General features: G+C 38.0%; 1 protein-coding gene across 3 annotated transcripts in view; it reads left to right on the top strand.

Moving 5' to 3' along the window:
- WDR19 (WD repeat domain 19) overlaps positions 1–12,808 on the top strand; it is a 112,428-nt gene that overhangs the window by 29,018 nt on the left and 70,602 nt on the right. For all 3 annotated transcript variants that reach the window (XM_027055491.2, XM_053217452.1, XM_053217453.1), the window contains exons 10-14: positions 8,084–8,154; positions 8,613–8,785; positions 8,884–8,998; positions 9,848–9,954; positions 10,655–10,777. In XM_027055491.2, the coding sequence (XP_026911292.2) occupies positions 8,084–8,154; positions 8,613–8,785; positions 8,884–8,998; positions 9,848–9,954; positions 10,655–10,777 (589 nt within the window). The remainder of the gene's footprint in view (positions 1–8,083; positions 8,155–8,612; positions 8,786–8,883; positions 8,999–9,847; positions 9,955–10,654; positions 10,778–12,808) is intronic.

Below are 12,808 nucleotides of genomic sequence, written 5' to 3'. Positions count from 1 at the left end.
ACAGGGGCTGTGGTCCCAGGAAAGTGGGGTAAACCCTGCTGCTTACTTTTCTCCCTGCCCTCCCACTGCTTGGTGGCAGGTATGGGTACAGTTGTGGGAAGGACAAGACCCTGCAGGGTAACTAGAGCCTGAACTTTACTGCTGGAAGACCAAAAAAGGGAGCCCCAGGGAATCAGAACATACCAGGGAGATCCTAGAGAGGGAGGAGCTCTGGAAAGAAAGCATCTAAAGATATTTATGAGCTCCTAGGTTCACTCCTGAGCTATACATGTGTATCTCATCCTAAACATACCAAAGACTTTGAGAACTGAACTAAAAGATCATAATGCAAGTCCTATGGGCCACAGAGTGGGCCATACAGGAACATATCCGAATATGACTGCAAAGCCTTTGAAAATGGAACTGATGTTGAAACCACAACCCACAAAAGGCTGGTTGATACTCGTGGCCTGAATCCAACTGGGTTGGTTGCCTGCTTTGGAAAAAAAAAAAAAATTAGTGTTCTCTAATTTTTAGACAAGGTGCAAGAGTCTCAAACATAATATTCAGAATGTCCAAAATAGAACCCAAAGTTGCCTGACATACAAAGAATCAAGAAAGTTTCAACTTGCTTGGAAAAGGCAATCAAAAGATGCCAGTGCCAAGAGGATGGAGGTAAAGGTAGCAGCTTTATAAAAATTGTCCAAATAAGTCCAAAAAAACCTAGCTCAGATACATTATAAACTGCTAAAAACTAAAGACAAAAAAACAGCTAAAGAACAGCATTTTAAATGACAGTGGATTTCTCACCATAAGTCATGGAGGCCAGAAGGAAACATCACAGCTTCCTAAAGGGCTGAGAGAAAAGAACAGTCAGCTGAAATTCATTACCCAGTGAAACTATCTGTCAGTAATGAAGTGAAATGGAAACATTCTCAGGTGAGGAAAAATGAAGAGAATTTATTGCTAACAGACCTGCTCTAGAAGAATTGCTGAAGGAAGTTCTTCAGATGGGACAGAACAGATGACAGCAGAGGATTCGGAACATCAAGAATGAAGGAAGAATGACAGAAATGGTAAATACAATAGATCATTTTTTTTGAGACATTTAACATACGTGCTGTTGAAAGCAAAATTATCATATTGTCTGATAGTATGTTCAGCATATTAAGATGCAGTACATAAGACAACCCCAACATAAAGGGAAGAGGTTAAAGTTATATGTGATTTCTACATTATTTGAAGTGGTGAAATACTGATTCTAAAGAGACTGTGAAATTAAATATGTATGCTATAATCTAGAGCAACCACTAAAAAATAGGCAGAGATATATACAAAAACACAATAGGTAAATTAAAATGGAATACTGAAAAATGTTCAAATCTAAAAGTGGCAAGAAAGGACAAACAGGAACAAAGGGACAAACAAAATAACAAAACAGTAGATTTAAGTTCACACAGATCAATTAACTATGTTAAACGTGTAAATGACAATATTATTAGACATAGACTATTAGAATTCTTAAATGACCCTATTATATATTGTAAGTAACTCACTTCAATATAATCATATAATGAAATAACCAGGTAAAAGTGAAAGGATGGAAAAAGATCATCCAAGTGCTAACCAAAAGAAAGCTAGGTGTCTGGGTATCAAACAAAGAGCAAAGAAAATTACAGGGATGGGGAGAGAGACTGCATATTGATTAGATATAACAATGCTCAATGAGCACGCACCTATCAACAGAGCCTCAAAATAGATGAAGTAAAACTGGCAGAATTAAAAGGAGAAATAGACAACAATAATAGTTGAAGTCCTCAGCGTCCCACTTTCAGTAATGTATGGAACAATTAGAAGTTCAACAAGGAATTAAAAGTATCAAATTGACACTTATTAAGTAGAGCACAGAGTGTCAGATCATGAGCTGCCGTTCAACAATACACAACAAGAAGAACTGAAATGGAGAAATTCACTATTCACAGGTCCAGGAGGAAATACCTGCCTGTCTTGAGGGGTCTCACAGAGAGTTCAAGGCACAGTTCAGACAAAAAGAGACAACCAGGGGCATGTGCTGTTAATAGGGTTCATGGAAAAAATAGGGTTCATGGAAAAAATAGGGTTCATGAATAAACTGCTCTAGGTTTCCCAGGCTAAGTCCAAATTGGTCAACTCTAACCAAAAGAGTGGGGTAAGCCCCAGAGATCTTATCCTAGGGGAACATAAGGCACACAGGTGGTAGGAGGCAGGGGAGACTGTTGATCACAAGGGCTTTTAGGGAAGTCACATCCAGAACTTACATTTGCTTGTGACTCTGGGCCGCTACCTAGGGCATGCACTTATAAGAAGGAGGGAGGGGTGTCAATTTAAGGCCATTTGGCCAAACAGAATGGATGCTGAGGCAGCAGTACCATGGAGTAGCTTAGCTAAACTCTTCATAGATTTGGACAGCACAGTAAACCAACTAGACTTAACATACATCTGTTAGACATTACACCAACAATGGAATATATGTTTTTTCTATGCACCCATGGAACATGCACCAAGATAGTCCATATCCTGGACCATGAAACCTCAACAAATTTATTTTTATTTTGTTTTAGAGAGTGAGAGCAAGAGAGTGGCTGGGGGAGCGGGTGGAGGCGGAGAGAATCTCTAGCACGCTCCATGCTTAGCAGAGTCTGACATAGGGCTCAATCCCATTACCCTGGGATCCTGACCTGAGCTGAAATCAAGAGTTGACCACTCAACCAACTGAGCCACCCTGGTGCCCACAAAACCTCAAGAAATTTAAATTGAAGTCCTACAAAATGTGTTCCTTGGCTATAATATAACCACACTTGAATAATAGAAAAACAACAGGAACTTCTATGAACACTTGGAAATTAACCTACTCCAAGTAAATCATGAGTATATCCTAGAGAAAATTTAAAAATACAGAGAACTGAAATCTCTAATCAATAATCTAAATTCCTACTTGAAGAAACTAGAAAAAGAAGATCAAACAAAAGGCAAAGCAGAAGGAATAAAATAGTAAAGAGCAGAAACTGATGACATTGAAAATAGAATTGGAAAAAACAAGTGTTTTTTTTAAAAAACGATAAAAAATTGATCAGCTTCTAGCAAGAATAACAGAAATAAAGACACAAATCACCAATATCAAGAATGAAATGGGAATATCGCTACAGATCTGGAAACCATTAAAAGGCTAATAAAGGAATACTACAACTTCAGAATTATAGAGGAATACTACAGACAACTCGGAAATTTGACAAATTAGAAGACTGGAAAAATCCTTCAAAAACCACTACCAAAACTCAACCCAGATGAAACAGATAATCTGAATTAGTCCTGTAACTTTTAAAGAAATTGAATAATTTAAGCCTCCTGAAAGATCTCCAGGTTCAGATGGTTTCGCTGGTGGATTCTACCAAATTCTTTTTAAAAAAGAATTAACACCAATTTTACAAAATCTCCTCAGAAAATAAAAGAGGAGGGAACACTTCTCACCTTATTTTATAAGGCCTTATACCAAAATCAAACTATACAAAGAGAAAGAAAGAAAGAAAAGAAAGAAAGAAAGAAAGAAAGAAGAAAAAAAAAAAAACAACTAGAGACCAATCTCTCATGAACTTGGACAAAAAATCTTCAACAAAATTTAACAAACTGAAGTCAGCAATATATAAAAAGAATTATACCTCATGACCAAGTGGGATGTATTCCAATTATGCAAGCCTTATCGACATTCATAATTCAATGAAGTTACTATATCTGCACCTGAAGAAAAACCATACTATCACATCAGTTGACACACAAAAAATATTTCATAAGATCTAACACCCATTCCTGATAAGAATTCTCAGTAAGTTAGGGATGGGGGGGAATTACCTCAACTTGATAAAGAATGTCTACTAAAAAGCCTAACATCACCTTTCATGGTGAAAGACTGAGTGCTTGCCTCCTGAGATTGGGAACAAGGCAAGGCTCTCCACTGCCACTACTCTAATGCAACCTAATATTAGAAGTTCTAGCCACTGCCGTTTAAGACAATAAAAAGAAATAAGCTACAACCGGATTGAAAAGAGAAAAGTAAAACCATCTCTGTTTGCAGATGAAATGATTGTGTATGTAGAAAATCTCAAGGAGTACAAACAAGGAATGCCTAGAACTAATGAGTGAGCACTGCATGGCCGTAGGATGCAAGATCAATGCACAAAAATCAGTCACATTTCTATATACTGATAACAAACCTATGGAAACCAAATTAAAAATATGTCCTTTTTACTCCAAAGAAAATGAAGTACTTAGATCTACACTTAACAAAGCGTGTACAGGGTCTATGTGCTGAAAATTCCAATATGATGCTGGAAGAAATCAAGAGACCCAAAGAAATGGAGAAACGCACTGTTCATAGGTCAGAAGACTGAACATAGTGAAGATATCAGTTCTCTCCAAATTAATCTATAGATTTAATGAAATTCATATGAGAATCCCAAGGTGGTTTTTTTTGTAGATATAGACAAGTTTATGCTAAAACACAGTTAATCCTTGAGCAACAGATGTTTGAACTGCTTGGATCTACTGATGTGCAGATTTATTTTTCAGTTTATTTTTTTTTTTGAGAGAGAAAGAGGAAGGGCAGGGAGAGAGAGACAGAGACACGAGAGACAGAGAGAGAGAGAGAGAGAGAGAGAGAGAGAGAGAGAGAGAATCCCAAGCAGGTTCCTCACTGACAGTGCAGGTAGGTCTTGAACCCCCACAAACCATGAGATCGTGAGCTGAGCTGAAGTCAAGAGTTGGACACTCAACCAACTGAACCACCCAGGCACCCCTACATGCAGATTTTTAAAAATACATACAGTACTGTAAATGTAAATTATCTTTAAGATTTTCTTAATAACATTTTCTTTTCTCTAGCTTACATTATTGTAAGAATACAGTATGTATGTATATGACATACAAAATATGTGCTAATAGACTGTTCATATTATCGATAGGGCTTCCAGTCAACAGTAGGCTATTAGTTAACTTTTGGGGGAGTCAAACGTTATATGCCAATTTTCAACTGTGCAGGGTTTGGCACCCCCAACCCCCATGTTGTTTAAGAACCAATTGTATATATGCAAAATCACGGGTCCTAAAATAGCTAAAAGCAATCTTTAAAAAAAAAACAATAAAGGGGCACCTGGATGGCTCAGTTGGTTAAGCGTCCAACTTCAGCTCAGGTCATGATCTCATGGTTCGTGAGTTCAAGCCCCACATAGGGCTCTGCACTGACAGTTTGGAGCCTGCTTTGGATTCTCTCCCTCTCTCTGCCCTTCCCCCACTCTCTCTGCCCTTCCCCCACTCATGCTCTGTGTGTGTGTCTCTCTCTGTCTCTCAAAGATAAATCAACATTTAAAAAAATTTTTTGAAGAGAACAATCAAATGAGAGGAATCATCTTACCTAGTATTAAAGCTCACTTTATAGCTGCAGTAATCAAGACCATATGGTATGGGCAGAGGGAAAGACACATAGATCAATGGAACAGTATAGAGAAGCCAGAAATAAACCCACACAAATATGCACAACTGATTCTTGACAAAAGTAGAAAATTAAATAGAATTAAAATTGCCTTTCCAAGAAATGGTGCCCAAGCAACCGGATATCCATATGGAAAAAACCTGGAAAACAAACTTCACACCTTAATCAAAAGTTAATTCAGTGGGTCGTGGATTTAAATTTAAAATGCAAAACTATAGCATTTTTAGATAAAAACAGGAAATCTTCTAGGTCTAGGCAAAGAGTTCTTGGTTTTAAAACCAAAAACATGATCTGTATAAGGAAATATTGGAAAATTAGACTTGCTCAAAACTAAAAAATTTTACCCCATGAAAGATTCTGTTAAGAGAATGAAAGATAAACAGCACAATGAGAAAGAATATTCACAAACCACGTATCCAACAAAGGACTAGTATCTAGAATGCATAAAGGGCCCTCTCAAAACTCAAAAAAACCAAACAATCCAATTAGAAAATCGGCAAAAGACATACATTTCAGCAAAGAAGATATATAGATGGTAAACACATGAAAAGATGTTTGACATCATTAGCCATTCCAGAAATGCAAACTCAGACCACAATGAGATATTACTATGCATCTATTAGAATGGCTAGAATTAAAAATAGTTATAACATCAAGTGCTGGAAAGGATGAGGAGAAGCTAAATCACTCAAACCTTGCCGGTAGGAGTGTAAAATGGTACAGCTACATTGGAAAACAGTTTGGTAGTTTCTTTCTTTTTTTTTTTTTTAATTTTATTCATTTTTGAGAGAGAGAGATCATGGGTAGGGGTGGCACAGAGAGAGGGGGACAGAGGATCTGAAGCAGGCTCTACACGGACAACAGAGCCCAATGCAGGGCTTGAACCCATGAACCATGAGATCACGACCTGAGCTGATGTCAAACACTCAACCCAGTGAGCCACCCAGGTGCCCTAGTTTGGCAGTTTCTTAAAACAACAACAACAACAAAAACTGAACATGTACTTACCGTATGACCCAGGAATTTCACTCCTGGCCATTTTTCTCAGGCACATGAAAATTTATATTCACAGAAAAACCTGAATATGAATGTTTATAGCAGCTTTATTTGTAATAGTCAAAAACTAGAAACCATCCAGATGTCCTTCAGTGGGTGAGTGGTTAAACTAGTACATCCACATCATGGAATACTACTCAGCCATAAAAAGGAACACACTGTTGATACAACAACTGATGTGAACCTCCAGAGAAGTACGCTGAATGAAAAGTGCCATCCACAAAATGTCACATACTGTGTGATTCCATTTATGTAATCCTGTTGAAATGATAAAGTTACAGAAATGGAGAACAGATTAGTGGTGACCAGGGCTTAGGAATGCATCTGGGGTGGAGAGGAAGGAGGTTAAGTGCATATATAAAAGGGCAACACAAGGATCCTTGTTGTGATTGAACTGTTCTATATCCTGACTGTGGTCCTGGATCTCAGCAATCTCGCATGTGATAAAATCGCATGGAACGAAATACAAACACATGCATACATACACATGCACACACAAAATGAATACAGGTAAAACCTGGGACATCTGAAAGAGGTTATATCAATGTCATTATTTGACTATACTATTATCCTGTAGATTTTCAAGATATTAACATGTAAGGAAAGGTGTAGGGTATAGACAATCTCTGTATATACAATCTCCATATTCTCTCTTACAACTGCATGTGGATCTACAATTATATCAAAATAAAAAGTTAAATGAAAACAAGGAAGTAATATATATAAAGGGAAAACCCTAGAAGGGCGGAAGGGAGGGAAGGGAGGAAAGAGGAAAGGAGACAAAGAGGAAAGAAATCTTACAACCATTGTGTCCCAACACTGTGCTATGCAACTTTCATTGGCATGAACTGACCTATCTTCTCTGTAACCCTATGAAGTAATATGCCTGCAGTTTTTCATTAGTATTTGTTTAATGTTTATTTATCTTTGAGAGAGAGAGAGTGGGGGAGGGGCAGAGAGAGAGACACACACACACAGAATCCGAAGCAGGCTCCAAGCTCCAAGCTGTCAGCACAGAGTCCAATGCGGGGCTTGAACTCACAAACTGCAAGATCATGAGAACCACCCAGGTGCCCAATATGCCTGCAGTTTTTCAGAGCTTTCAACCTATGCCTTGTGATTCCAGATAAATGGTCTTTCTGTTATACCTCATTTCTCTTTGTATGAAAGAACTCAGGGTGGTCGGAGGAGCACACAGATAAGAGAAACCTTTTACTTCTTAAATAATTAATGCTGCTCAGAAGAAAGTTTTCCTACACAAAGTTTTCTTCAGGGCAACTTAAACCTCCTTGTTCCTAAAACTATAGATCAGAGAATGCAGCCGGGCACAACCACCACCCCACAAAGAAAAATTTTTTAAGATAAAATGTAATTATAGAAATTCTATTTTCTTACCTTGACCCAAATGATTATCCTATACAGGCCCCTTTGGAAAACACTGACCTGTTCTGTAGCCTACACTTTTTCATGAACTGAAACAATTTTGCTTAACACTTATATTTATATACATATTTTTTCATTTTTCAGCATTAAAATTCATGACTTGGCAGAATTAAAAGATATGTATGCTATAATCAACCTGGATGATGAAAATAAAGGTACTGGTTTTTCTGAAGCAGAGTGACATTTTATTGCAATGACAGAGTAGTGTGTTTACTATTATATGATTTGCATTCATTGTGGGAGGAATAAAATTAACACCCTTCATTAGAGTTTGCTAAAATAACCCTAACTCTAACCTTCATTAGGTTTCCCTAAAAGAACCTACTCCTCTACAAAGCTGTAAATCCACTTTCATCTAAAGATTTATAGTGAGTTTAATCCCAATTTCAGTTATAAAATCTAAATTCTGACATACTTTCTCTTTGAGCCACTACTGAATGAATCAATGCTCATGCTCACATGCCTGTCCATAGTGAAGTTTTAGTCTGTATAGACCATTAAAGAAAACACTTGAAGATTTTTTTTTGTCTCTGTAGTTTAAATGAAAATATTCGTTTGCCCGCAACAGTATTATTTGTTCTTGACTACTCCTTTATTCTGTCACTTACTTCAGGGTTGGGCACCTTATCCTGGACAGATGATGGCCAGTTGCTGGCACTGTCTACCCAGAGGGGCTCACTGCACGTCTTCCTGACCAAGCTTCCCATCCTCGGGGGTGCCTGCAGCACAAGGATTGCGTATCTCACCTCTCTCCTTGAAGTCACTGTGGCCAACCCTGTAGAAGGAGTATGAAAATAGTGTTCCTTTGATTCTATTTATCAGTAAAACCAAAACGGTTGTAGCAGTAGCAGTTGACTTGCTACTCTTACTCTTCTGTGTTCTAGGAGCTGCCAATCACAGTGTCTGTTGATGTGGAACCCAACTTTGTAGCCGTAGGGCTCTATCACCTGGCCGTGGGAATGAATAATCGAGCTTGGTTTTATGTCCTTGGAGAAAATGGCAAGTATCAATGCAGTTGTCGTTTTCTTAACCAGCATGTGATTTCTGTTATTATTTGGGAAATGCTGAAAGTTTAAGACCAGGTCTTTCACTCTTTGTCTTCAGATGCCTCTTTCTTAGCTTAAATGGTTATGTGAGTCTTCTAAAAACTTGGCATAATTTTTGGAAGGATTTTATCCTTTACCTTTGCAGTGAACACAGCATTGGTATAGTGGGCAGAGTATGACCTTTAGAATTAGGCCCCGAGTTCAAATTCCCCTTCTGCTCCTTGTAGCTGGGTGACTGTAGACAAATCATCTACCCCTCTGAGCCTTGTTTTGGAAGACTTCGTCTGGAAAATGAGGATTCTTCTACTTGTAAGGGGTCATGAGCAAAACTAAATGAAGTAACGTGTGATCCACCTTTGCACAATGACTTTCTTGGGCACTTTCTTGGGTGGGCTAGTGGTTGGGTCCCTTCCCCCTCCTTTTATCCATGAAGTAATGACCACTAGCACCTGAAGGGAGCCTTGCTTTTTCTTCTCCCCTTTTGGGGTCAGATCTCCCTCAGGAGTAGAGTGAGCCTGAGAATTATCCCCCAATAGAGTACACCATTAAGCTTATTGTCACGAAAGTGTAATTTTTCATTGTTTTATGTGTGATTTTATTTTCTCTTACTTGGTTTCACATGCACCACTATGGAATTCCTGAAGGCAAATCTATATGACAACTAAGATTGTCCTTAGAATGGCCAAAATACAAATTTTTGGTTCAGAATGCCCTTAAAAACACACATGTAAAAATTATTTGCAAATCTTTATGTAATTTTATTTATATATTAATGTGTGTGTGTGTGTGTTTATTGCTACAGCTGTTAAAAAATTGAAAGATGTGGAATATCTGGGGACGGTATCCAGTGTTTGCCTTCATTCTGACTATGCTGCTGCACTTTTTGAAGGCAAAGTCCAGTTGCACTTGGTAAGTATAATTTTGATGTCCCAGAGCCCTCAGGACTAGTGATGACTTAGTTTAAATGATGATGATGATCAGCCTAATGTCATATTATCAAGAACTTTGGTCAGAAAGCTAGAAAGCCAGGTGTGCATAAGGGACTAACAGAACTCTTTACCCCTTCTGCATGAGATGTTCAGTTAACTTTCTTGCTCTGTTTCCAAGAAACCCAACAAAATATCCACTGTGCTACTCACAACACTGCCGCAGCCAAGTAGATCCTGTTGGTAGACTGCATCTAGTGGGAAATTAAAAACTGATGGGCATGTTATATGCCTGGTCTTCCTGGAATGAATTGACTTCTGTATTTGGGCATGTCACTAGGGGGGATCCTTGAAACGAAGCCTATTGTTCAAAAGACATTGGGTCCCAAAATGTGGTCCCTAAACAAGGGCCTCTCTTACATCTATTTCATGCCTCTTTGCTTCTGGGAAACCAAAGAGAGTAGCTATTACCACTGCAGGGCCTGCTGCAAAAACCATTCCCCCTAAAAGGGGTTGTTTAATGCTGCCCTGCCAGGTTGTTCCTGTCTGATGTCTTTCTTAGTAGACATTCAGTAGTCTGAACGTTTAATCGAACTTAGGAAGACCCTCTCCTATCTCCCTAGATTGTTACAGGCCAGGTTTAGTCAAATACAACTATAAGCTATTATTCTTTTGTATTTTAGATAGAAAGTGAAATCCTGGATGCTCAAGAAGAACGTGAGACTCGACTCTTTCCAGCAGTGGATGATAAGTGCCGTATTTTATGCCATGCCTTAACTGGTGATTTCCTCATCTATGGTACAGATGTACGTAGTGGCTTCTTTGATACAGAACATAGGGGGATTTTTAATTGTTATTTTGTAATATGCATGTATATTGTATGCATTACATTATATTGTTATATACAGTAGACATGTACAGCAAATAGGTGGCATGATTTGCTATCAAGTTGCTTTTGTGATTATAAGCAATTCTGATGGCAGAGTAAAAAGAGCAGACTTTGGAGCCTGGAAAGTCTGGGCTCACATGCCAGTTCTATTACTTGCTAGGTGGTACTTAACCCCTCCAAGCCTCAGTGTCCTTATCTGGATGCTTTAAGGATTTAATGTGGTGATGAACATAAGACAACTTATTCCACTTTAGATCTTCACTGCCTACATTTAGTAGGCATTTAATAAATAGTAAAATTAATCGTGTATTGAGAATCCCACTTTAACCATCTCGTCTTTTGAACCACCAGTACCCTACTCCTCTAAATATTACATTAGTCACATGGGCATAAAACATAGTAATAGCACTTTATATTTGTACAAATATAGGTTTCAAAGATTTTTCAAAACCTATCATATCTGTTATCTTGTTCAATCTCTAAAATAATTTAGTAAAGGTGGTAGGAAGGGCAGTTTTCCACATTAATTAGAAAAGCAATTCACTCTTTTAAATGTTTCCTTTTCTCACAGTGAACTGTTCTTTAAACAAGAGCATGTCTTAAAACACACTACTGCCATAAGGGAGACTTTAAGTTTGACCTAAAATGATCAGTCTTTTTAGTAATATACACCAGTAGGGTAGGCCTCATGTGTCAGGTAAAGTGGCAAGGGAAATGGTAAATAATAGTAAATATAATACATTTGTATGATACATGACAGTTTATAAAGCCCCGATCTCACTTATTTTATCTCATTAGTTTTTTAAAATAAGCAGAGAAGTTTTAGAGATGAGGACACTGAACTTTAAGAGGTTAGTAAATTTGTGATAGACGTGGAACGTGAACAGTATCTCCTGATGTAAAATCTACTCTTTCCACTATGCCACATGGCATTCTGAAGTAAGAACTCAGGGTGTGGTGGTCTGACATTAAGTCAGCATTTATCTCAATCTTTCTTGAGTGATTCTGACTACGTCATGTTTTTTAAAGTTTTATCGAGGTATGATTAATAGACAACAAACTGTACTATTTAAAGGCTACAATTTGAGGGGCGCCTGGCTGGTTTAGTCGGTTAAGCGTCCAACTTCCGCTCTGGTCATGACCTCGCGGTTCGGAAGTTTGAGCCCTGCATTGGTCTCCGTGCTGACAGCTCAGAGCCTGGAGCCTGTTTCAAATTCTGTGTCTCCCTCTCTCACTGCCCCTTCCCCACTCATACTCTCTCTCTGGCTCAAAAATGAATTAAAACATTAAAAATTTTTAAACCACAATTTGGTAAGTTTTGACATGCATATACCTGTGAAACACCATCAACTCAGTGAAACTAGTGAACACATCCATCACCCCCAAAAGTTTTCTCACACCCCTTTATGATTCTTCCTTCTTGTCCCACCACATTGATTGCTCTCTGTCACTATAGATGAGTTTCTGTTTTCTAGAGTTTTATGTAAATGGAATCATACAGTATGTACTCCTTTCTATCTGCCTTCTTTTATTCAGTACCATTATTTTGACATTCATTTCCTACTGTGTGTGTCAATTGTTGATTCCTTTTTCTTGCTGGAGTGGTGTTTCATAGTATGCATTTATTATAATTGGCTTACTCAAGAACCTAAGGATGGATATTGGGGCTGTTTCTAGTTTGGGGTTGTTTCCAGCCTGGATTGTTTCCAGTATGGGGTCTTCACAAATAAAGCTGCTGTAAACATTCATGTTCAAGTCTTTGCATGGACACATGCTTTCTTTTCTCTTCCATAAATACCTAAGAAGTAGAATGGCTTCATTATATGGCATGTGTGTGTTTAAGTTTTTAAGAAACTGACAGTCTGTTCTCTAAATTAATTGTACCATTTTACATTCCCATCAACAGTATGTGAGTATTCCAATTCCTCTACATCCTCACTGACATTTG

The sequence above is a fragment of the Acinonyx jubatus genome, chromosome B1, assembly GCF_027475565.1.
Source record: "Acinonyx jubatus isolate Ajub_Pintada_27869175 chromosome B1, VMU_Ajub_asm_v1.0, whole genome shotgun sequence".
Taxonomy (NCBI): domain Eukaryota; kingdom Metazoa; phylum Chordata; class Mammalia; order Carnivora; family Felidae; genus Acinonyx; species Acinonyx jubatus.
Note: the sequence above shows the minus strand (reverse complement) of the source record. Positions and strands in the feature narration are given on the sequence as shown.